Below are 25,556 nucleotides of genomic sequence, written 5' to 3'. Positions count from 1 at the left end.
ATCTGTTGTGACTTCCGATTTATCTAAAAGGCTACTGTAAAATTGTCTTAAGTTTACATTCTGTTTATTTATTCCTCATAACACGCATATTCACACTAGCAAAAGACAGCCCTCACACCACCTTCTCCATAAGTGGAAGCAAAGCTGAGGTGTTTCATGTAGGATTGTTTCGAACAAGCATGGAAACAGCAGAACAAAATTAGAAAAGGCTTTGTGGAAAACCCGTTGGAAATCCCTCATTCAATGGATTGCTTCAAACCAGGTCCCCATTTCGATCCACGAATCTGCTTTGATGTGGTAGTTTTAGCCAAGGTCCATTGAATTAAAGGCATTCCTTAAAATTTTTACACACGATTTCTGATATAACCTTTAGTTACCCGGACTTAGCACTATATATAGATACTGCACTAAAAGAATCAAGGCTGGCTCCAAAGGGGAGAAGCTGTGTTCGTCTGAGATTTTCATTATAATAAAGCTGAATAATTTTATCAGGAGAAAGAATGATGAGTAGTGCATTTAAGCCCCATCTCATGATCACAAGAAATTTTATTTAATCACAATTCCAGCTCCTGAGATTTCTACCAGCTACTTCACAAAGGGTTTTATATCAATTTTATCAGCCATATAATACTCTAAATTGGGTTGTTTTTAAATGGAAATTGGACATTGAAAAAGGGTCAAAATTCTTCATTCCGTAGAACATTCTGTACTTTCTTCTTTGGGGCACTGTGTGGGCTATATAAATTGCCTGAATTTTTCCATTTGTTTCATGTTTTTTTAAGAGCAACATACATCTTACAAACTGTTTTATTACACCACAGATCTTTCTAAAGAAAAACCTGCTGCTTTACAGGTATTAAATATTATTTTTAATTGGGAAGCTGGGCTTAGTACAAAATTCCCCTTTTGAACAAAAAGATTAATGAGATTTCTTCATTAGCAGATGCTAATTTTAAGACAAGAAATGTTATTCCTCTCAGTCTAGAAAAAATGACTACATAAATTTTTTAAAGAAGCAAGCTAGATAATTTTAGGGTACTCAGTGCAGAAAAGAAAGGGAGTGACATTATCGATATGAAATAATATCTGAGACATACCTGTCATGCAACAGATAGCTTCTTATAAAGATCCAGAAGAAGGCATCAGGACAGGTGAGGGTAAATTTTAACCAACCTCCTACAGGTCACAGATCTAGCTTACTGCATTTCATGAGTTTGTGGTTCAATGCTACACTCCTTTTCAGGGAAGGACTGCTACAGGTTCGGCCTGGTTCGGGCGAATCCGTAGCTAAACCTGTAGTGAATTTTATGGCCAGTTTGGTGAACTGGCAAATCCCACCCTGGCTGGCTCTGTCCTTCCGAACCCGCCCTTCCCAGGAGTCCCCACGCAGCCTGTTTTGGATCCCAGGTAAGTACAGGGCCCACACAGAACTCAGGAAGGGTGAAAAATGGACTTCCTGGAGCCTTCAGAAGGTGGAAACGACCCTGTTTTTGGCCTCCAGAGGGCCTCCGGAGCCTGGGGAGGCCGTTTTCATCCTCCTGGAAGCCTCCAGAGCCCGGAGAGGGTGAAAATGCGCCCCCATGGTGCAGAAGGCCAACTAGGCCATGCTCACCATGGCCACATCCACCCAGTAACCAGGCAGAGAACCAGTTGCTAAAATTTTTGAAGCCCTCCCCTGCTCCTTTTCCTTCTGAATTTATGAACATTTTGGTCTTTTTAGACCACTCTCAGCAATTGAGAGAGGCCTTTCAGAGTGTATTAGCATGAAGAAACAGCTCTCTTCAAATTATTAAAGCAGCCATATCCTTTTTCAAGAGTTGGACAACTGTTTTTTATTTATATATTTGTAAAATCGATTAGCTGCCCATCTAACCTCACAATAACTATGGGCAGCTTACAATAGTAAGTAATTTAATTAAATTTAGAATGTAGCCCTGCTTATCATCATGTGCAGATTCAGACAACTCTTTCACTGGGTCTCTCTGAAACAAACCAGCAGTGCATGGATGGATATACAAAGCTGGCCAAGGAGAACATTTGATTTGCAAAGGATATGGCTGGAATGGACATATTTTGTTTCAATGAATGTGCTTTGCAAAGTCCCTCTATCAAAGGCTTTGCACAACCTTGGAACCTATCAACAGCCAAAATTATTAGCCAAAATATGCAAATAGTATCAGCATCTTTTTCACGATCACTAATGACACCTACAAAGTAGAACAGCTCTTGAGGATAGTGGGAGAGAGTGTAAATCTCTGACACAAATTTCTCCACTCAGTTATAGCAATGGAAGGATATAATAGCTTTATCATGCCTTGGCCTCCATGGCTAATAACCATTCTAGGCATGGAGCCGCTTCAAGGAATGATTGCAGGCAGAAAGTTTAACCCGTCTCCCTTCCATTGAATTTAGCAAAAGAAGACATTGTAATATCGGAAGATGAATTTCACACATAGCAAATATCTCATCTACTTTTGCGCCGGGGCGTGATTAATAACATCCCATGCTTATGCCATAATAAATCTCTTTTTGTTTACCATAATATGGCTTAATGTGCCATTGACTTCCATATAACTGAAATTCCACATAAGCTGAATTCCTCATAAGCTCTTGGAATCAAACATTTTTAAAAGTGAGAAATGCAATCTGATTCAAGGAAGTATTGTATGTAGTATTGCATCTCATTACTCAGTGCATCACTTTCAGATTATATGTTAACCTTGGTCTAAATCAACAACTCTAGAGTTTCTACTTGGAATTGACTACGGTTTAAATTTGGGACTTTTAATGAAGTTGGCATTACATTCTACCTGTGAACTTTAGTTAATTTCTTTTTCCTGCAGTGAACTAATGAAATGGCAATCAATTAAGCACTCCTTTTAATTTATTAGTTAGTGATTTTAACTACTTTTAATTGATTAGCCTTTCTGTTTGGGGAGAGAACAATTTCTCTGAAGCATACTTTGAGATGAAACACAAATTACATAACAGGACATTATCACTTCAAATGAAACACATTTGTGTATGTAAAAGAAGAAAAAACAAGTTTTGAAAAATGGACTTGCCATTTGCAATTAACAGTGTCTATCTGTGTCTTTGCTTGATTCACCAGGGGCACCTTTTCAGTTAATTAAAAGTGTTTGAATCCATTACTTTACCAATCAATATATAACAGTCTACAGTGTGGCAAATGCCATTGCTGTTGTATAACCATTAAAATACAAACAGGAAATGTCTTTGCTGATCAACACAATCAAGGTTTTAAATGCTTACCATGGAGAACCATATATCCTGAAGCCTCTAACTGTTACTTCTGAATCCTGCAGGTATATGCAGTTCGTTAAGAGAGACTGCACATTTTCATAACTTTCTGGCTTCAGTTTTGATACTGAGGGAAAATAATAAAAGTCCTGCTTGATTAAGTCTGCCATGAATTCTTGATCGAATGTCAGCTCATGATTACCTGCTATCACAATCTTGTATTCATATGGTAGGCTACCTAAAAAGGAGAAAAATAGGCATTTGTTCAGTGTTACGTTTGTGGGATTTTTTTTATTCTAAATGACATAAAACCATGCCAATCTTTCCAATGTGTTGTGTGATAGGATAACAATTTCCAGAATAGGCACTTTATCCAGCCAGGAAATTCTAGGAACTGTAACTTAAATTCATTTATTCTAAATTGTGCTGAAGATGTATCTGGACACTCCAAAGAAAGACTAAAGATGAAATATACTATACTTAGAATTAGGAGTGCACTGGTGAAGTTAGGCAACTGTTTTGCATTTATATCTTGCTTTTCCTCTCGAAAATTCACAGTGAAGTATGTTCGAATCCCCCTTTAGTTTATCCCTGAGCATGAGTGGCCCAAAATAGTTTGAGGCTAAGTCAGAAAAAAACCCAGGTCTTCTTCATCTAAACTCCACCACTACTTCAATTTGAGCTCTCATACAATGAGCCAAGCTAAAGTCATTGGGATAACTGTATATTTTTAAATACATGATCAACCTACTTCACTTGCGTATTGGCACCACTCTTATTCAAATTCTGTATCAACATGATGGGCCATCCCCTTCGACACAAACATTCACTTTCCAACACTTGTTGGAAGTCACATCTCTATTCTACTCAATGCAAAGGTTGGAGCAATACTTTCAAGAAATTATTGGAAGTATTACTTTCAAGTATTACTGTCAGGGGTGGGATTCTATCAGTTTGCACCTATTCACTAGAACCGGTTGTTAACATTCTAAGCAGTTTGGCGAACCGGTTGTTAGAAGAAATTACTGGCCTAATCCTGTAAGGAAGGCAGGAAGGAAACATTCTGGTGTTGCTTACAGAAACTGCCTCTCCATTAACCCTTATTACATTCTTGGCAGGACTAGACTTCCTGTCTCAGGAACTTCTCTGGAGTTTTTTTTCCCTCCTTTGCTGCTACTTTGCTTGTGTAGAGTGACCATTCAAAGTTACAATGGCACTGAAAAAAGTGACTTATGACCATTTTTCACACTTACAACTGTTGCAGCATCCCCACAGTCACGAGAGGCCAGGTGAGGAGATGCGTGAATGATATTGAGTTAGCCACACCCACCAACTAAGCCATGCCCACAGAACTGGCTGTTAAAAAATTTGAATCCCCACCCCTGATTACTGGTCTTAAAAGAACACTGGGAGAACTAAGATTGTACTGCAAAGAAGACTAGCTAGAATTCCAGACAACTAAAACCATGGCATTTGCTAAAAGGCCCAAGAGCCACTCCCTATAGCATAAATGGCCCCATGAGTGAGCAGAGCTTCTGTTTCAAATTTATGGGAATAGTCCTTCATTCTGCCAGCAGCAGGTAACTCCATGGGGACTACACTCCTGAAAATGCAAAGAGGAGAACTTGTCTATCATCTTTACATTCCTCAAAACAACGTACGAGCACTACAAACATGCAGCATTCAAATTATTTGAAGACAAGCCAATAGTAACAATTTCCTTATGATGTTCATCTGGGCCTCTTCCCCAATTTTGCACAATTAGAACTTGTTCAATCGAATTTTTAAGATTGGCCCTTCAAGCCTCAAAATATAATGACACCCTGAGCACTGGACACAGGCTTCATGAAGTGGAAGCTAGAGTGTGGATGAGCTGCAGTGACGCAGTGGTTAGAATGCAATACTGCAGACTACTTCTGCTGACTGCCGGCTGACTGCAATTTGGCAATTCGAATCTCACCAGGCTCAAGATTTAGTCAGCCTTCCATCCTTCCGAGGTGAGTAAAATTAGGTCCCAGATTGTTGGGGGCAATATGTTGACTCTATAAACCGCTTAGAGGGGGCTATAAAGCACCATGAAGTGGTATATAAGTCTAAATGCTATTGCTATCATACTCAACTATGAGTTCAAACTATCTCTTTTTCCCCCTAGCATCTCCCAACTATGATGAAAGATTTTCAGTCTACATACAAGAAGGCCCTGGCAACTAAAACCTAACCTTGGAATTCTCTCCAAGTCTCCTACTTGGCATGGGATATGATCAGGTCAAAGCACTTATTAAAAAGGTGTAGCAGACACAGAGTGCCAACTGGATCTAGCCAAATTCCCAACCTTTACTGCCAGAGAATCAAACAGGTATTCTCATAGATACCCTAGGGTGAACTTAACTAATTTTGAAGTAACCTAACCATCAGCAGACCTTAACTCTGACAGACTCTCATGCCCTTCCCTCATGTGAGAGCCAATGCCTTTGTGATTTTAGAAATAATAGAACAGGTACTCCTCTGGTGACTGTATTGCACACACTTTTGAAATAGCCTCATCTCACAATTACTGCATAAATACCCAGGGCACACAGGATAATTATATCATAAATTTAAATATTTAAATGAATTAAAGATGTTTTGCAGCAAATGATTTCTTTGCTGCAAATCATCATGTTCCTTTTCAGATACATTGAAATTACTTGAGTACTTTTTACATTTCAACATCCCACAGTTTTTCACATATCTATCTAGGATACAGGTTTTGAGCTGCTATTCTTAAATCTCTGACAGATGTAAAGAAGTGTGCTAAATTTATGTTCACGACTTTATTCCCATTGTTATTTCTAAATATTTTTCAGCCATCTAAGATAATCATCCATCAAACATAACTACTTCAAGCTAGCTGGTGTTATTGCTTCAGTGACTGTGTTTATGTGGGTTATTTAAATAAATTCCTCTAAACATACAGCTACTGTACATTTATTATAGTGGCAGCTGCAATCAATATGGTGGTTACAGATATGTCAGGCTTATCAATTAACAACTTCGGTTCTGATGTCTTTGCAAAATAGTTTTCTTAGTCTTTCCCACAGCCATTAATAACTTGGAAAGTTTCCTTTCAAAATGGAGAATCATGGGATTAATTCCCTTTACCAAAATATTTAACCACAATTTTTCAAATAGGCAAATTTGTATGGTTAATAGTCTTTCTGCAGTTTATTTTGTCATGAATTTTATTTTTATAAATGTTGTACATTATGTTTTGTTTTTTCTTCCTTTGCATCTGTTTGACACTTAACACGTTCTCGATCTGGCTGAATAGAAAAGGTGAGTATGAATAAAATATTATTACTTCATTCCTAATTATAATTTGAGTTAAGACAAGACAGTTTCCTGTACTTCTGAGGGCTCATCTACAGATGCTGCTTGGTCAGGTCCAGTAATGGTTTCTAGAAGACAGTAATACACAACATCGTCTTCAAATAATTCCTGTCCTTGAAGAAGACATTCTGTTCTATGTCAAAAAATACTTCTTCAGGCATAAGCAGCATGAAAGGATTCTTTCCCACAGTGGATTGGTGAAACACTGACTTTTTTTTTACAAGTTTGGAGGAAAAGTGTCCCCCATCCCTTTCCTTTTATTTACATGAAATAGACAATAGTCCATCCAATTTCTCTTTCTATTCCAACTAATAGGAAGGTTAAATGGTGGTACCTTCTTTCATATTTAAATGTCTACAAGTTGAGTGGTGCAATGGAGTAGAGGTGAAGCTCTCGCCTCACAAACAAACAAAACTCCTCATTGGCAACAGGAAGGTCATCCGGCCATTAAAACTCTCTGCTAGTTCCATTCAGTTGCCCAGACTCCACCCCGCAAGGGATTATGGGGTCATTAAATGTCTACAAGTTCCAAACTGAAAGTGTCCAACACACTTAATGGGAGGAAGAGAGTCACTCAAAAATCTGTCAATGAAAAGCACCATCTCAAAGACTTAAGTCATGGAAATGAAAGCTATTGGTGCTTGCTTTCCTAGCATAGGTGGGAAGGGCAAAGAAGCAGATGAATTCACCAATCAGGGCCATGGCAGTCACCATCAGCATGGAATAATTGGTCGATGTTGAGGAATGGATTGAAATCTAGACCACAATTTATTTCCATCTGGTGCCAGTTGAGGCAAACAGTTTAAAACTGCTGTAAATAGCAACCCTACTGGAAAAGTATGAGGAAAAGTATGAGGAAGAGGCTTTCAAGAAAATAAATCTTGACTTATCCAGACAATCTCCAAGAATCAGACAATGAATGAAACAAAGAAAAATGCGCAAAACTTTACTCAAATGTAATTCCATTGTGCTCATCGAGATCTACTCTTGGATATGAAGACAGACGTTCGGCCTTAATGTTAATGTTTTAATTTTGATTAATTATGTCCTGATTCCAGTTATGTTCATTAAATTTGGTAGCATTAAATCTGGGCATGACTGAGTCATTTCTTGGGGGACTTATTCTAAATGTGGCTAGTGTAACTCTATCCTGATACTGATATACTGATGGGAAAATATAAGAATCCATTGTACTATATGTAAAATGCTTAAAACCCATGTTAGTATTTTATAGTACTCTTGATAGAAGCTATGGCCACATTTTCTTTCTTTTTTAAAATAAATATATTTATAATAAATATATTTAGCATGTTTTATCAATAGGAATAAATTACAGAACAGAAAAAACATCCATCCAACAGAAACAACAACAAAATGTGTACATAAAAGGAAAAAAAGAAAAAAAAATCACCCAAACATGTAACATTAAACATATATTTTTTTTAAATCCATCCTTGCTGGATGCTCAGAAGAAAAGAAAAAACCCTGATAAATTTTCCTCCCCTTACATAACGGTTCTGTAAATAGTTATAAACTTTCTCATCCTTATTTAGCAAGAAAAATATATGGACAAAGTTTTCAGATTAGGAGGTCTCTATCTAATAATTGAATTGGCCCAACATCTAATATGTGTTAAAAAAAAATCTTTGTTTAAAGCAGTCAAGATGCCATGGTGAAATTTTCATCACATCCAATATATATCAACCAGTTAGACTGAGGATGCAAATGCAGGGATGAAATTTATGGAGGCCCCCATTTCTAATGTCTTCTGTGCTTTTTTTCCTTCACTCATTTTCCATGGCTGACTCAGCCTGATATCAAGTCATCTTCAGGATGTAAATAAATGGCTGGCATGAATCACTTCCCCTTGTTTTGCTTTGAGGAACAGTGAAACTTTCATCAAAAACTTAAAAGCTTAAGTAATTTTTTAAATTTTATATTTAGAGAATAACAGTATTTGTTTTTCTTTTTACAGACAAAGTTAATCCAAGGATAAAAATACTTCTTTTATGTTGGTGGATTGAAATGAGAGCTGCGAGATGAAGCAGTACTGTAAATAAATATCAATACAGGCAGTTCTTGACTTATGAGCACAACTGGGACCAAAATTTCTATTGTAAGCAAGGTGGTTGTTAAGTAAATCATGCCCAGTTTTATTACTTTTTTGCTACAGTTGTAAAGTGAATCACTGCAGTTGTTAATGAATCATAAGGTCGTTAAGCAAATAGCAATAGCACTTAGCAATAGCACATATACTGCTTCAAAGTGCTTTACAGCCCTCTCTAAGCGGTTTACAAAGTCAGCCTATTGCCCCCAACAATCTGAGTCCTCATTTTACCACCCCAGAAGGATGGAAGGCTGAGTCAACCTTGAGCCTGCTTAGATTTGAACTGCCAAATTGTAGGCAGGCAGCCGGCAGGCAGCAGAAGTAGCCTGCAGTACAGCATTCTAACCACTGCGCCACGACAGCTCTTAATCCTGTTTCCTCCATCGATCTTGCTTGTCGGAAGCTAGCTGGGAAGGTAACAAATGGAGATCAGGTGACCCCCAGAACACTCCGACTGTTGTAAATATATGCTGGTTGCCAAGCAACCAATTTTTGATCACATGACTGTGGAGATGCTGTAATGGTTGTAAGTGCAAGGACTAATTGTAAGTAACTTTTTTCAGTGCTGTTGCAACTTTGAACAGTGAATAAATGAACTGTTATAAGTCAAGGATGAACGGATGGATGAACGGATGTGTGTTTTTTATCTCAAGTATAAAAAGCAGTCAATTCCTTGAACACCGAATAGCTCAAAATATTTATTATTTTTTAAATAACTGGTCTCTTATAATCTGCACAACTTCCACATACAGTATACTTCTAAATCCTTATCTATTGATCCCTTCCTGCTGAAAAAGATATTTAATTAAGTGAGGAAGGTTTAAAAATAAATGCCACATTAACGTCAGTAAGGCATAAATGCAAGCTTCTTAACAGCAGAATTGTTTCACTTTTCACCAAGCATTTTGTTGAACAGATTTTAGTATTCTATGAGCGAAGTGGCAATCATATAAGTGCCCACTTAAAGCTTTCTTTTCATCATTTCAGTCTTTTAGAATACTGCAGTGAGTGATACACTAAAGATAATATCATTGCTGAGATTGCATTTTAAACATCTCATTGACAGTTCTATGTTTTTTAACAGTTGGCTAGAGTCTGGGAAATTTACATTAACGATGGAAATGAATACACCTTCTTAAGTTGTCTTTAAATTATTGTATCTGAGCATTACTAACACATAAAAGCAAGCAATTAAATAAAAATGTAAAGCACAAAATGGATTTGCTATGCCCATATATCTATATAAACAGAATAGAAAAGGGTACACACATCTTAGAGAGATAATTGCCTGTGCTAAAAAGGTACTTCTATACCAAAGACAATTTGCCTGAAAGATTTCACTAAAATCTCTAGAATTTCTTTCCAAATGCCTGTGATTGGGACTGCAACTTTCCAAATCTACTGTGGTAAATGAAGAATTTGCTAAGAAAATAGTATCTGCAAATGCACCCATTGTAATTTTGTGGGATGACTGCTTTTTCTAAGTCTGTGTGGGAGCTGATTGATGGAGGGAGGGGTGTTTTCTGTCACTTAAATTGGGGTTCAGTGTAGCGGCCTGCTTCAAAATCATCCCCACAATCCCCATCAACCTGGCAAATAGAAATGGTTGAATATTATGCAAAAGCTTGGATACAGCTGGACTGCTTACAACTCTCTGAATAATGAGAATAATACCTAATGCAGGGGTGTCAAGCTCGATTTCGTTGAGGGCTACATCAAGGTTGTATTTGACCTCGGGGGGGCTAGGAGTGTGTGGCTGGGGATGGTCATGGTCACAGTGGATATGGCCATGGTGGGCGTGGCTATGGTGGGCATTTTGGCAAGCCAGATTTTGACACCCCTGACCTAATCAATAAATTTGGAATTATTTATGGAATGAAACTTCTATTCATTTTCAGGTAAGTTTGCCTCCCATTGCCTGAAATGGAACGGAAACTGACATCTTTTTCAAACGGGCAAAGCTGGCAATATTTTCTTGTAGTGCTTTCTTGGAGAGATTTTCCCATGTTTGCAAACTGGAATGCTTAGTTCAAGTGCAGTTCATGAAAAATAATTTGAAGGTAAAGATGCTTGATCTATGAATTATTTGGAAAACTTTTTGAAATATCTTTTTCCACTTCCAAATAAATTCAGACTTAAAATACAAAGTGCCTATAGATTCCAGTTGATATTGATTGGCTCCAATTAATTTCCTAAGGTCTTGTCTTTGTGATCATGTCATTCAGCTTTTAAGGCAGAGTCTATGGGTGGAATACAAAGGATATAAAGGGATCATTTATCCTGACCTTGTGGTTCAGGCTCTAAATTGCAAATAATCTTCACTGATGTTTGTTGCCTGTAAAGTTTTTTTCCTCTTTCCTGCAATATTCTGTCTTTCTATAAGAGAGGAGTTCTATAAGGTGCAGACTTAATTGGTACAACTGAGGTTTTACCTTAGGATTTCACAATTGGAATTATGGTAAGTTTTGCAAGTCAATATCTACTCCCTCCATTTTGCCTCTAGAATTTCCATTAGAGCCTAAAGAAGGGCAGAAGACTCCAGCAGTTCTTCATCTGATAATTTTCAGGTATGTTTCTCTAGTCTGATATTATAGGAATGATCCTTTAAAGTACAGGTCACCTATATTTTCCCTTTTATACCACTGCTTCTTCCAGCCTCAGTCCTAGAGTCTACCAAATTATCTGAGCTCTGTTATTCCACTTTGGTCCATCTGAGGAATCTTCTAAATGAGGGTAAACTTGTTCGTTGTAAATTGGAAGACCTGGGTGCTTAGATCTGGCCCATGGGGATGCCCTGGAAACAGCGAAGGACCAGCCTGCGGTGCCTCTGCCAGCGAAAACAGAGCTCAGGGAAGCCTGCAGAGGGCTGCAGGAGGCCATCGTGGCTGAAAATGGAGCCCGGGCAGGCCGCCTGCAGCCAGCCCGAGCTCAGGTTTTGCTGGCAGAGGGCTGCAGGAGGCCATCGTGGCTGAAAACAGAACCTCGACAAGTGATGTCAAGCTGGCCACACCCAACCTCCCCCCCTCGAGGTCAAACACAATCCTGATGAAATTGAGTTTATCACCCCTGAAGGAAGGTATCAAGGGATTGAACAAGTGGAACAGTCTTTCATAATTATCTGTTACATGATACTCACCTAACCATTCGTTGAATTTTTTAACTTCACTAGGAAGTCCCAATTCAGTGAAATCACCAGCATGAATTAGAACATCTCCATATGGCATTTGAATTGGGTCTGTTCTGGAGTGAGTATCAGACACACAAACAAAACGGGTGTACCCTGGAGGTCTGGGAGCATCGTGTGGAACAGGATCTACCCTACGTATAAAGTTTGAGAGACAAATATAGATGCTTTATGTTATATTCATGTGCCGAGTTGATAGCTGCAATAAAAAGTATGTTTTTAGAGTATCTGAGAAACAAGTTAAATACTCAGCTTAGCCACACATATTTAAAATCCAAGAGTTTTCATCAACGCTTAGACAAAATAGCAATGGTGTAACTATGTTTAAACTTTTCCTAATTAAAGACACTTTCTGAGTTAGGTTTTACACCTAATGGAATATATTTGCAGATTATCTTTAAATATTTTTAAATTTAAAAACAGTTTAACCCATTGTGGCTTATGAGCAAAAAGAGTTTTTGAGGCAACATTTTGCAATATTTTGTTGTGCTTTTCATTAATACTGCATTGTGTACCAATGAAATCTCAGTACATGTTTAACTTGAAACTTAAGACAAATAGTTTTTGACATATACATAAGATGTAACTAACTAGGAATTATACATTTTAAGTTACTGTACAGAATAAATTAGAATACTTTACCTTAGACATTTTCATGTTTCCTTGATAGAACAAAAACTGACAGTTTCATGATTCAGTGTAGAAGTGTGTGTGTGTGTGTGTGTGTGTTGTAAAAGCAAAGATCAGCTTGTAGGGTAGAGGCTGGAGTTTTGAAATCACACCCAGAAACCTACTGGGACTACATACTTCATACTTCAGCTCCATAATTCTCTACTATCCTTCTGGCAAATAAAAGAGCAAAATTGACAAACTTTCTCCAGCTATGTCCCAAACCAGCAGGTTAAAGCTGAGGGGTTCAGACCTTTCATTTTCTTTTGGAGATAAATCAATCTCACAAGAGATAAATAAAATCAAACATTTTTCTTAAAAAAACCAAACTTCATGTAGGATACATGAAAGCTAATTTACAAAAATGCAATATTTTCTGAAGATTAAAAAATGGTACAGGTCTGCTAGAATTTGAGAGGTAGGGTACAATCTCTGCTTCCAAATTAAATTTCATCTTCCAAATAAAGAAAAAAATAAATCTTTTGGAAAACAGCCTGAAATTACCTAAAATGTTCTACAAGTACAAATAGCAACAGAGAATAAGGTTTCTAACCAACACACAGCAAAATAAATTAATTCAGATTCCTGGCTAAAACATTTTCCTATTTCTCAATCCTTGAGATTCAGTGGCAAATAAACTTTGATAATGGGGAATAAGAAACGTGGATACAAATCCATGGTTCAGTTTCAATTTCTACTAGGCAAATAATGTCTTTGTCGGGTTGATTATTACAGTTTGCATGTCTTATTTTATACTGTATACGTGATTTCTGGGGGGAAGGAAAGGAACATTATTTAGTTGAAGTTAATCAGAACTGTCTTCTTGATGAAAGAAAAAAATGCTGTTCATTTTTATTTCTTGGAAAATATTTAATCTTATATTTTAATACTGAATTTAGTTGCTACAGTTGAATATTTTTTCTTTCCCTTCTGTCTCTCAACTTTTAAAATAGTTTTCATTTTGAAGCTATGGTGAGTATTGTTACATCAAAAGTAAATCATCTTCAAGAGCAATTACCTTTAGAGACATTTTCATCTACAAAAAAATAAAAAAATAAAACTTATTTTAATTACATCTTACTATCACTTTCACATGAATGCTCACATTACTTCATTAGCTCGGCCATTCTTTTGTTAGTGTGCAGATCTCTGAATCTATAGCCAAATAATAAAACATTTTGTTGTATCACATTAAAAAACAGAGAAAATTGTTGGCAGAAAAAGACCCAATGGTCATCCAGTCTGCTCTTTGAGTTCTTGCTTGTTTATTTTCTTTTTAGTTGATTTCCTTTTAATAATTTTTTATTTTAATTTTTGTCAGATGATAGACACATGTTTGTCCCAAGCATGTTTAAACTCAGTGACTGATGATTAAAGTTGGTTCCAAGCTTTCACTACACTTTCTGTGAAATAATATTTTCTAACTACTTCTGAACTATCCTCCTGTCAATTTGAGGTCATGCCCCTGGAGTTTTTGATTTTTGCTCAATACTGAATATCCTGCCTTCTAGAGCCTTATTCACACCCTTAATATATTTAAAGGTTTCTGTCATTCCCCCCTTTCCCTTCTGTCCAAGTAGGGTTAGCAAATGTTGCTGCAATTTTACATGTACTTAGAACTCCTGTAACTGCCTGTTGCTACTTTATGACATGCATATATGTGTACCCACAGAGCTATCCTTTGCTTTTATTAATAGAAATATTTATTTCTCCTAGGAATTATTCTCAAGGGTTATGGAGTGGTGACCACTCTGTGACATATCGTAATGACACACATTGGTGGGATTCACTAGTAACAAACAATGCAGTGAGCACGCACAGGGCTTTTCAAAATAGCAAGAAAACTAACCTTTTTACTGAAGCCCTGGTGAGTAAAAACAGCTGAGGCATGGCAATCTGTGCTGCCACGCCAATCAGCTGGGCTTCAAACAAAGGAAGCATAGGACAGAATAGAGCAGGGGCAGGTGGGCAGGGCCAAATGATTGCCGGAACTACTGGTTTGTGTGAACCGGTCTGTACCGGCTGAATCCCACCTCTGATGACACAGCTATAACCATTCAATAATCCGTGATGTAGCATCAGCTGAATGGTAGGACTTACATTTGTACATGTGGAGGTTGGAAACGTCCCTGGTTAATGTTGTAGAAGGTGAAGGCCTGGGTTGGATTGGAGCTGTACTCATCTACTTCAATTATGAGTCGACTGTGTTGGTGCCTTCTAGCCGTCATGATGTGTGATTGGGCAAATGCCATGCTTGCTCTCTGTAGCAATCCTCCTTTTTCACAAAATCATCTCTCCATATTGGCTGAAAACATTCCCCTGGTGTCTCTCTAGCTTAATCATATAACTTCCCCTCATGGATTCTGAAAATGTAAGAATCAGACGGAAAACAATGATTCTGGATACAAGGGTTTGATCATTCATTTGGGATACATCTTATTTATTTACTGTCACAAATTTATGAGAGGAAGATAAAAGGCTAATAAGCTGAAGTATCTCCCAACAAATACCTCCAGTTCAGCAAGTTGATGAATATTATTTAGATATAAGGAACAAAACAAACATGTCAAAGAAGACATGCTAAAACAGGTTCTAATCAGGGGTGGGACTCTACCAGTTTGTACCTGTTCACTAGAACCAGTTGTTAACATTCTAAGCAGTTCGGAGAACCGGTTGTTAGAAGAAATCACTGGCCTAATCCTGTAAGGAAGGCAGGAAGGAAACATTCTGGGGTTGCTTACAGAAACTGCCTCTCCATTAACCCTTATTACATTCTTGGCAGGACTAGATTTCCTGTCTCAGGAATGTCTCTGGAGTTATTTTTCCCTCCCTTGCTGGTACTTTGCTTGTGCGGAGTGACCATTCAAAGTTACAATGGCACTGAAAAAAGTGACTTATGACCATTTTTCACACTTACGACTGTTGCAGCATCCCCACAGTCATGAGAGGCCAGGCGAGGAGATGCGTGTCTCAATGTGAGTGATATTGATTGGCCACACCCAACCAATAACATGACCACCAAGCCATGTCCACCCAGTCACATGACCACCAAGCCACACCCACCACGTAAGCCACACCCACAGAACCGGTTGTTAAAAATTTGAATCCCACCCCTGGTTCCAATCCTTAGGAGACTTAATCACAGATCTATAGGGCATTACTCCTAGAAAACGTATGTCAACTTTCATTGTTTTGCAAACACAAATCATTTTATTTTCCTCTACCCTTCATGTATTAGTAAATGTTTACATTATTGTTCCAACTGTCTATATGACTATGTATGAAAAGTTTGTAAGTGTTCTAAAAGATCTGTATTATGTCTTTCTTTCGGTATTTTAATGATCATGATAAATCCATGAATTATCTGAAATGGCTAGAACCATTACAAATGTTAGCCAAATTCAGATAATAAAGTATCACAAGTATACTTCCCTTTCATGATTTTTCCTAAAAATTAATAAATCAAATATATTATTCAACATATTATTTCAATCACCCAATGTCACTTAAATGATGCATATCCATATTTCATTTTGTTGAAATGATACTGATTTTTGTAAGTGATTCTATAGCCCACCAATCAGCTCACCGTTATTTTAGCTCTCTAAAAAAACAACACAATTGCACATTCTCCAGCAATCTTTGTCTCTCAGGCAAGCCATCCATTTGTATATTTCACAGATTCTTTTATTACTTTATTTATCAAACTTTAAACCTTGAGAGATTTTCAATGAAATAGTGTAAATTCTCTGAACATATAGGATGATGGTGATTTTATCTCATTGCTTTTTAAGAATTCCTCCATAATTCCCAGTTTTGAATGTTTTAAGCTGAATTTTAACTGTATTTCCACATTTGCCAGAATTTCTTAAACAGACTGAGATCCAGGGTGAGGGGACACTCAATTCTTCAGTTATTTATAACAACTTTCATTTGGGATATAAGCTTTTCCGTGGAAAAAAGTTACTTTTCAAATTATTTTCTAGGCTCAGAGTATCTCATTTCTGGGGCAAACCAAATTGTGTGTGCTTAGAAGTACTCTATTTAATGAGACTTACTTGCATGTAAATGCAGATTTTGTGCAATTTTGTGCATTTTTACGAAAGCTGAGAACTTACAGTGTTTAAACTCTGGAGTCTTTTTGCAGCCCATGTTCATCTTGATGAAACTACAGCTTCTGAAAGACACCAAACCACGGGGGTGGGTTGAGAGTGAGGGGATTGTTTATTTATTAGCAGCAAGTAATTTATTAACAACAAGTAGCATACATTTACATTCCTCCTAAATAGAAGTAGCTTGGCACAGGAAACTCACATTTAATTCTCTCAGTTCGTCTGTTTTGAAATAAGGGAATGCTGAAGGCAGAATATATTCATAGTTCAACTGGTTTTTAAAAGATAAGGGAAACATTTGAGTCAAGCTTGGGAGGATAGGAACGATTGATGGGAGGTTTCTATCCTCCCATCTCATCACCATCCAGTCACAAGTCATGAACCTTTTTGGATAAAAAGCAAAATGATCTTTTTCTTCCTCAAAAAACTCAGTTGTATTTTGGAGCAAAAAAAAGAAAACACCTTTGAGATTGTACCAAGTGATGGTCTTCTAGCTGTTTTCATCTTTTATCCTTACTGTGAGTTCAGGGGTAGGTGACAATATCCTTTTACATGCTACATTTTTTAATTATAAGAACGTTTATTCTTTCTTAAGTTTACAAATAGCTGATCCTCACTTGTTCTCTTATCATTTTTCCTCAGAAGAAGTAAAAAAAATCCTTTGAGCTTTAGCAATCTGGTAATATTTTTTCAAAGTGAGTCCAATACCATAATTTGGCAAATATTAGTTTAATAGAGCAAGGCAGGATTTTAAATGCCTTTCCATTTCACCTGATACTGGAGGGAGAAAATTAGGTCAGTTAGCAAATGGATGGACTGAGGTGTTACTGAGTTCCTTTTATTCATTGGGAGACTAGTATATACCAGCAGCCATTTAGCCATTACAATCTTTACAGCAGAAATAATTTCACAGAAGTTATTTGACCCCAAGTGTGCTCCTATAACAAATTAAATCCAAGAGAAATCACTAACCAAGGTTTTAAAGAGTTATTTCACTCTGCAGGAAATAAATCTGGAATGGATCCTTTGCAGCAAGATCCCGTATTGGTTGACTTAATTATTGCCTCAAATCTAGGGATTCTAATGTTGATTCGTCTCAACATAGAAGATCCAGTTCCAGATGGGCATAAGCCAAATTTTTGTTACTCCTAGGGCTAAATAGGGCTATTACTGAAATGGAAACCCATGTTAGACTTAGAATAATTTTATTGTCACGTTGAATGTACACTAATCGGCATACATTAAAATGAAATTTCATTGCATACTATAGCTTGCAAAGGGTCCCCACCTCCAATATACACTACATAAACATGAGAAAATAAATAAATTCCAGGCAAGATATGAGAAGAAGATTTTAGAGAACTTTGTCAGACGGTTAGAGATTTGAATTCTTTATCCCAATCAAAATCCAATGGACTTATCTGCTTAAGCCAACTTTTGTCTCACCTGCTTTAATATTCCACTTGGCAGTATCAAAGTCAAACCAAATATTTATTATAGCATTGAGTAGTTCAAAATAAAAGATAACTAGCAAACAGAGTATTGGAATAACACATGGTGGCAAGACCCCTAAAATGCTTAGGACTTTGGCACAGTACAAAAATTGGGCATATGAAGAATAACAGCAGGAACTATATCTGCCAGTTAGAAAAAATACTAAATATATCGCATCTATATCTCAGCTATAAATTAAAAAACGGAGCAATCTGAGTAATACCAATATCCTTAGCCAATTTCAATCGCCCTTGAGCCAAAAGTGCTGATTTGGCCTCAGTTAGTTTGCTGGTTTATTTATCCAATTAATTTATTATTGCAATCTACCAGGTGGTTAGCAATTTAAAAAATCCAATAAGGGAATAAAACATCCATAGCAAGAAAAATAAAGCAAATTAAAATACCCACCATAAAAGTAACAAAATAATAAGCAGAGCAGTAAAACAAGATAGCATAATCTCAGATGTTCCCAAAGGTCTCATAGGAAGCTCTGCCTTAAATAATTCCTAAATGATAAAAGGGAAAGGGGTAGCTACTCCATAAAGAGCCTCATGACTGAAAAGCTGGAATAGAGAGGGTTCACCTTTGATCTAGATCAGTTTCTGGAAATCACTAGAAGAGATAGAATATTTGTATTCCAATTTAAGAGTCCCAATTTGTTATAATGATTTTAGTTGAAGTTTTTTTATTAAAGCACGATGTTCTTCATTCCATGATTATTTTGAATTCCTTTTTTAATAACCTGATTTTTCTGTATAATTCAATCTATCAAAATAAATTCTTACTGCTAAATTTTATAGTGTTACTCACATAGTCTTGAGAGAAATATAGACATTTAAAGACCTTATGGAATATTTCTATTCAAAGTGATATTTCTACATTTTCAGAGACCAGTAAGAGGGTTACACCATTAATAAATGGTTATCAAATCTCCCTGTATTTTACTTTCCTAATATAATTTTTCAACATTCTTTGTTAAATTTTCAACTTCAGCAATTTTCCATATTTTTAAATACCACTGGTCCCATTAAATATGGACTTGGTTTTCCAGCATTTTTCAATATTAACAAGCTAACAAAAATACTGAATTCATCTCTTATACTGCATTAATGAATCTACCAACAACAATTTCCTTACATTTCTATCAATGCAAGCTAGAAATATCGAAATGTACATGGTATAAATGTCATATTTACATGTAATTATATGTGTAATTAATGTGTAATCTTTACAATTAATGCATGAAGCCTTTCATTCTCTTTAATCTGAACAACAGCAGTAGAATAAATATATGGTAAAGTTTTTTTTTTCTAACTAAGTTCTTGTCTTTTTATACCCAGATATACAGAACACTTACATATTATATACATGGAGCTAATGGACTGTATCAATAATAGTGAGCCAAGTTTTTAAGGCTTAACATTTTTTAAAATTATCCCAACTAGCCAGAAATACGTTGCCATGCTTGATACACAAAAAAAGTCACTGCATGGATGTTCGAGAATTTCCACATTGAAGACTATGGGTGAATTTATATTTTACCAGGAGAGGAAGCCATATGCTCCATCCCATATTTGGGTAGACCAGGTTGCCCTGACAGACCGTTTTCACAGGAAAACACTTAATTGAAGGCTATGAAATCTGAGCATATAAAATAGGGTAATTTTTTCTGTGGCCTGATCCTTCATGAGTTATGACCAAAGAAAATAACTTTTCACGGTATAATATTTCACAGATTCATCTAGCTAATCTCACACCCCAGAATATGTATATAGGAAGAGTTTAGGTTAAAGAATAATGAAATGTTATGGGTTCCTTTTTTTACGTGGAACCCACTACAGCAAGAAAGATTAAATGATCTATTGGTATTCCTTGTTTGCAAAATAATAATCAAAATAATGTTAAAAAAAAGATTTACAAGTTGCATATAGAAATGCTTTGTGAGAAGTTGAAGACAAAATCAGTACATTTTGGGGGGAAATTAAAAGTAGAATAGTAAAGCTAGTTGGGTAATATAAATGATGTTTAAATTATGGAAAGCTATATATGAAAATGTAGCTTAAATATACAGTACTGTGCAAAAGTGTAGGGCAGTTGTGCTGTAAATTAAAATGCTGTAAATTAAGAATGTTTTCAGAACTAGAAGTGCTAAAAATAGTAATGATAAAAATAAACTATTATCAATTAAGCAAATAGAAAGTAAATGAATAGAAGAGAAACCCAAATCAAATCAATACTTGGTGTGACCAAAATATTCATTTACTTACATAACATCCATTGACTTTCCATTTTGTTAATTGATAAAAATAAACTATTAACATTTCCATTTCTGAAAGCATTCCTAACTTACATCATTTTTACACCCCTGCATAATACCTTTACACAGTACTGTATGTCATAAAACAAAAAATTATGGATAACTTCATATAAAAATGCTGTAAACATCCATGTCCAAAATACAGCACACTTTTTTTTAAATTATGTGAACAATATAACAGACCATTACTCTATCATAACCTCATGTTACTCCAAATTTCCTACCTGAACTCCATTTTTCTGACCCTGTGCTCTTATTTGTTATTACATAATTTTTTCCCCTTTCATCTGATGTTTAAATTAGGGGTTTCCTATTCAGGTTTTCCTACTCAGGTTTTCCTAGGTTTTCAGGTTTTCCTATACAACTTTATGCTGATATGGTGGTGGTGGTAAGGTTTTTAAGTCTTCTATCCTGAAGACTTACATAAATAGCAGTAGCACTTAGATTTATATATCACTTCACAGTGCTTTACAGCCTTCTCTAAGTGGTTTACAAAGTGAGCATATTGCCCCCAATAATCTGGGTCCTCATTTTACCGACCTCGGAAGGACAGAAGGCTGGGTCAACCTTGAACCTGGTGAGATTTGATCTGCCAAATTGCAGGCAGCTGGCAGTCAGAAGTAGCCTTCTAACCACGGTGCCATGGCTGCTCATTAAGTCCATGGTTTTGAAAACACTTCCATTAAAAAAATTGTCCCTGGAGCTAAGGGAAACTCACTAGCCCAGAGTTACTTAGGTGAGGCTACAACTGAGTTTACTGGGGTGTAGCCTGTTTCTTTTAACCCTTACACCAAACCAGCTCTCACCTACCTGTTAGATGGAGTTAAATAAATACATACCCTAAATGGAGATCAAATCCAACATTCTGATAAAATATTTTCAGGGGTAATCTATAGCTTCTTTTCCTTAGCCTTCATATCGGAAAAAGATTTCCAGCTGTAGGTGGAATTTCAATATCGTTTTGCTTTATAAGGATTTAGTCTTAAACCACAAGAAAACGTATTGATGGATTTGAAAACCAAGTTATTGAAATCAAGCAAAGGATTCCCTGGGCACACAGTCAAAATCCATAGATAGAATCATACCATTATAGCCATCATTTTGACTGCTTTGGCCACAGGCTGCAAATGCTCCGGATGTCTAATCAGATAGAAATGTCCAAAACCACCTCCTTTCGTTCTTGTGAAAAAAGAGCATCGTGATTTCTGAGAGTAATGCCAGCATTCAATGTGCACTTTGGTCATCTTGTTGAAAAACAGAAGTTCAAACCAAAGATTCTATCGCCTAAAGCTGCTTCTTTTGGCCTCCTAGCCCTCTTCAGACACAGAAACATTCAGGGGGCTATGCGCATGCACCTTTGGGGTCTGCGAATAATAAAGGATTAGCCATACCAAGTATTAATAATGTAACTAATTTAACCTTACTCTGTCTACTGTGGAGCTCCTCGCTCCATTCCTAAGAGGTCTGTAAGGGGGTGTGCATAAGCGCACCAGCGTGCCTACCGTCCATCCTACTGTTCCCATTGATTCATACTCATTTATTATGTATATACTTATACCTGTTTATCTTATATGTTTATATGTAATGTTCATACTTATACTTTTTTACTCATACATGCTTGAAAAACTAAACGAAATAAATAAAATAAAAAATAAAGAAAAATAAAACTAAGAGCAGGTCTATGAAGGTCTATGGGCCATATGAGATTTCATTCAGAGCTCATATCAATATCCCCCAAATCAGAAAACTCTCACTCCCGCCTTGAGATTTAATTATTCTCACCCTTAGCTGTTGGCTGATCCTGATAATCAGATGGGAGGGAGGGAAGATCATTGTGTTGTTACTGGTGGCAGTTTACTCATTAGCAGTTAGCTGAATTTGTTCATTAAGCTCACCTTTCCCTACGCAGGAAGCAATTGCTACCATCTGTCTACAGCCTGGAGCTTTCGGTATTCCCCCAAAGGCATTGCCACAAACAGCTAGTTAGAGAGGAATCAGTGCCTGTTTAACAAGGCAAGTCTGTTTGTTCTTCATAAGGCAAAAAATATCCCCTCTATAGGAAACCTTCCGTTGGCTGCTTAGTTGCATCACAATTTTATTGCCAGTGTCAGCAGTTTTGAATCTATTCCTCTTTCTCTCTTAATGTCAGGCAGGTGTGGTTGAATTCCCCAAATTGGGAGCAAACCAAAGATGTTCTTCTTCCCTTCCTCCAAAACTTTCTTATTGCCAATCTTTTGAAAACCCACCTTTCTTTGGTACTATAACTTTTTACTTTTTCAGTTTTCTTCCTAGTTCTGATATCTCTGGAAATAACTTCAAGAGTACTTCTTCAACAGCATTTCCTACAATTGCTCCATTGCCTATTTCTCCATACTTTACCAAGTGTCCATTTTGTTTAATTTTTATGAGACGTTTTAGCTCTCCCAGAAATTTCACATTTGAAATGAACACTAGTCATTTTATATTGTTATTTCCTTTGTCAAACATATTCCGGTTTTAGGATGGAAATTCATCGTTTTATAATTTTAAAAAGATCAAAGCTCTAATTTTTAATTAAGTTCATATATAAAATTTTGTGGACAAAAAAATTGCTAGAGGTTTGATATAATAGGATACTTTATAATGGGATAAAAAAGGTGCCTCTTTATTGGAAAAACTAAGGCTTGAAATAATTTTCCTAGATCTCTTAACAAGAGCTACTTGTTATCTATTTATTGATTTCAAACTATGTTTTACCTGTTTTTGAACGGTCATTCTAAACAATGTCCAAATTAGGATAAAAGCAAGTATCTCCCTTTGACTGAACTGAATATTTTTGCTTATTTGCTAAAGCTCAAGATCACTGTTGAAACAATGGTCCTTTCCTTACTAAGCACACATGTAATTAAAATATCAGTCTTTGACTGTTTCCTATTAATTACATATCTACAAAGTAATTCTATATGGCACTGATAGCATAGATAACGTCCTAGCGTGCTTTTGGCAAGAGCTTATCCTGATTCTTCTTAGTCATGAATTCCGAAGGACAGTATTAAAAATCTATAGTAGCAAAAAAAAAAACCCAAAAGTCTTTGTGGTTATGGTTTTTGACTGCTCTAAACCACATAAGCTCAGCCATGAAACAAAAATAACAAAAATATACATGCTCTTTTTTTCTTAATTAAGCTCTACTTTTTTTTTACATGTTTTTCTTAGATAAATCTTCCTGATCCCTCAAAACTTGCTTTTGAGAAGTTGTCATATGTGTGAGGATTTAACCAGGTAAGCAGCAAACTTCACAAGAAAAGATCTAATAGTATTTTTAAATCATTGATAGTTCTTTCCAATAATGTAAATGTTAAAATTAATGCATGACAATTTTAAAATTGAAATCAGGTACACATTGTTCCACTCTCTGTTTTGAGAATAGTTTTTGTTTCACAGCTTTAATTACAGGATCCAATCTGGGTCCGTCACTGGGACAAGAGATTTAATCTTTCCAGCGTTTTGAACTTGTGCTGTAGTAGACCATCCTCAGAGAACTTTTCTCTAATCAGAATAGTGACCCGTCAAATTGGATCCTGAAACATTATCCTGGGACATGTGTATTTGCCCTCATTTGTTAATTCTCCATATATAACAGCATAAAACTGTACAGATATAAGATTGCACAAGTAATTCAGGGGCAAGCATTTGACAAACAGTAATATTTTAATATATATTGTGTGAATGTATTCCCAAGGAATTATCTACAATACAGCTCCTACAAGAATGAAAAGGAGAAAATGAATTGAATCTCTACCTGAATGTGTTTGTGTCGTTCCAAACCTTTCCGCAATATATAATAATCTCATTAAAAAGAAATCTAATTTCATCAAAGTTAAATGTTAATGCTTGTTTTTTTTAAATAAGCATAAGAAATTACGAACATACAATTCTGCACCCTGATGAAGAAGCCAACTCGGGACACCAAAGATTCGATCCATATGCAATGGAGGTTTCAAGAGGATAAGAAAAATAAATAAATAGGCAACGGCCACCCTCTTTGGCTTTATAACTGAGCTGCTTAAAGGAAAATTTCTGAGGCACAAGATTTTTATATTGGACACAACAGTATTTATGCTCCATAATATCAATATTCTTATGTCTAATGATAATGATTAGATATTGGTTTCTTTCAATGTATAAAACACTTTCTTACCAAGGGGATCAAAAGCAAATATTGATCTGTGCCTTGAAGTCTGATGTAATGATTTTGATTATACCATTAGGTACCATCCTCTCTTACTGTGGCATCTAATTTTAATCGTATAATCACAATCATTCCATCAGACTTCAAGTTTCTGCAGTCTATTTTGTTCCCTTGAATTCTACCAACCTAGGTTTCATTTAGTTCATTATTTTACTTTTGAAATGTAAATGAAAAGGCAACCATGAATCTGTTCTTCATTAGGAAAAGATTTCTAAATCTTCCTAATAACATTAACTAGTTTCAAAGGGCCAAGGGCACTGCCACAGATTGTACAGATTTTTCCTTCCTCCCTTTTAGGTGAACAAAGAAGGAAAAGGTTCTAGATTTTTTTTGTACTGAAATATAATTGTAGTCTAATAGAAATGCAGAAGCATTCAAACAGATCCAATTAATATAAGACTCTAATTTATAAACTATATTTTCAGATTTTGAGAACCTATTATTTCAACATTTTGACCTACAGATTGCAATTCATGACGTATGGATAGTATCTAAATTTCCTCTCTGGCAGATATATAGAAACGTTTAAGTAAAGATGATAACATTAAAACTATCTCCTATATCAATCTGGCCTTCTATTACATAATATCAAAATATGATTTAGAAAAAAATAAAATACTGACAGAAGGCAATTTTATGTGTTCTTTATCTTGATTAAAAGATGCAAGTCTGTCTGCAAAAGCCAAAATGGGTTCTGAGTCAAACAGGTTCTGGCCCTGAAAATTCACCAAGTCAGAAATATATAATGATGAATTCTATTATTTTTAATAACTTCCCTTCATATCTGCTGTTGTTTCCTCTGTGAGAGATTG

General features: G+C 36.1%; 1 protein-coding gene across 4 annotated transcripts in view; it reads right to left on the bottom strand.

Moving 5' to 3' along the window:
* MPPED1 (metallophosphoesterase domain containing 1) overlaps positions 1-25,556 on the bottom strand; it is a 76,906-nt gene that overhangs the window by 48,602 nt on the left and 2,748 nt on the right. For 2 of the 4 annotated variants that reach the window (XM_087934179.1, XM_087934180.1), the window contains exons 2-5: positions 16,709-16,767; positions 14,691-14,953; positions 11,874-12,055; positions 3,274-3,499 (exon numbers count right to left, since the gene is read on the bottom strand). In XM_087934179.1, coding sequence (XP_087790305.1) covers positions 3,274-3,499; positions 11,874-12,055; positions 14,691-14,842 — 560 coding nt within the window. In that variant the 5' untranslated portion in view covers positions 14,843-14,953; positions 16,709-16,767. The remainder of the gene's footprint in view (positions 1-3,273; positions 3,500-11,873; positions 12,056-14,690; positions 14,954-16,708; positions 16,768-25,556) is intronic. The other 2 variants (XM_087934182.1, XM_087934181.1) reach the window with 2 other exon arrangements.

Source organism: Pseudonaja textilis, chromosome 5 (genome assembly GCF_049901715.1).
Source record: "Pseudonaja textilis isolate UNSWEBS1 chromosome 5, rPseTex1.2, whole genome shotgun sequence".
Lineage (NCBI taxonomy): Eukaryota > Metazoa > Chordata > Lepidosauria > Squamata > Elapidae > Pseudonaja > Pseudonaja textilis.
Note: the sequence above shows the minus strand (reverse complement) of the source record. Positions and strands in the feature narration are given on the sequence as shown.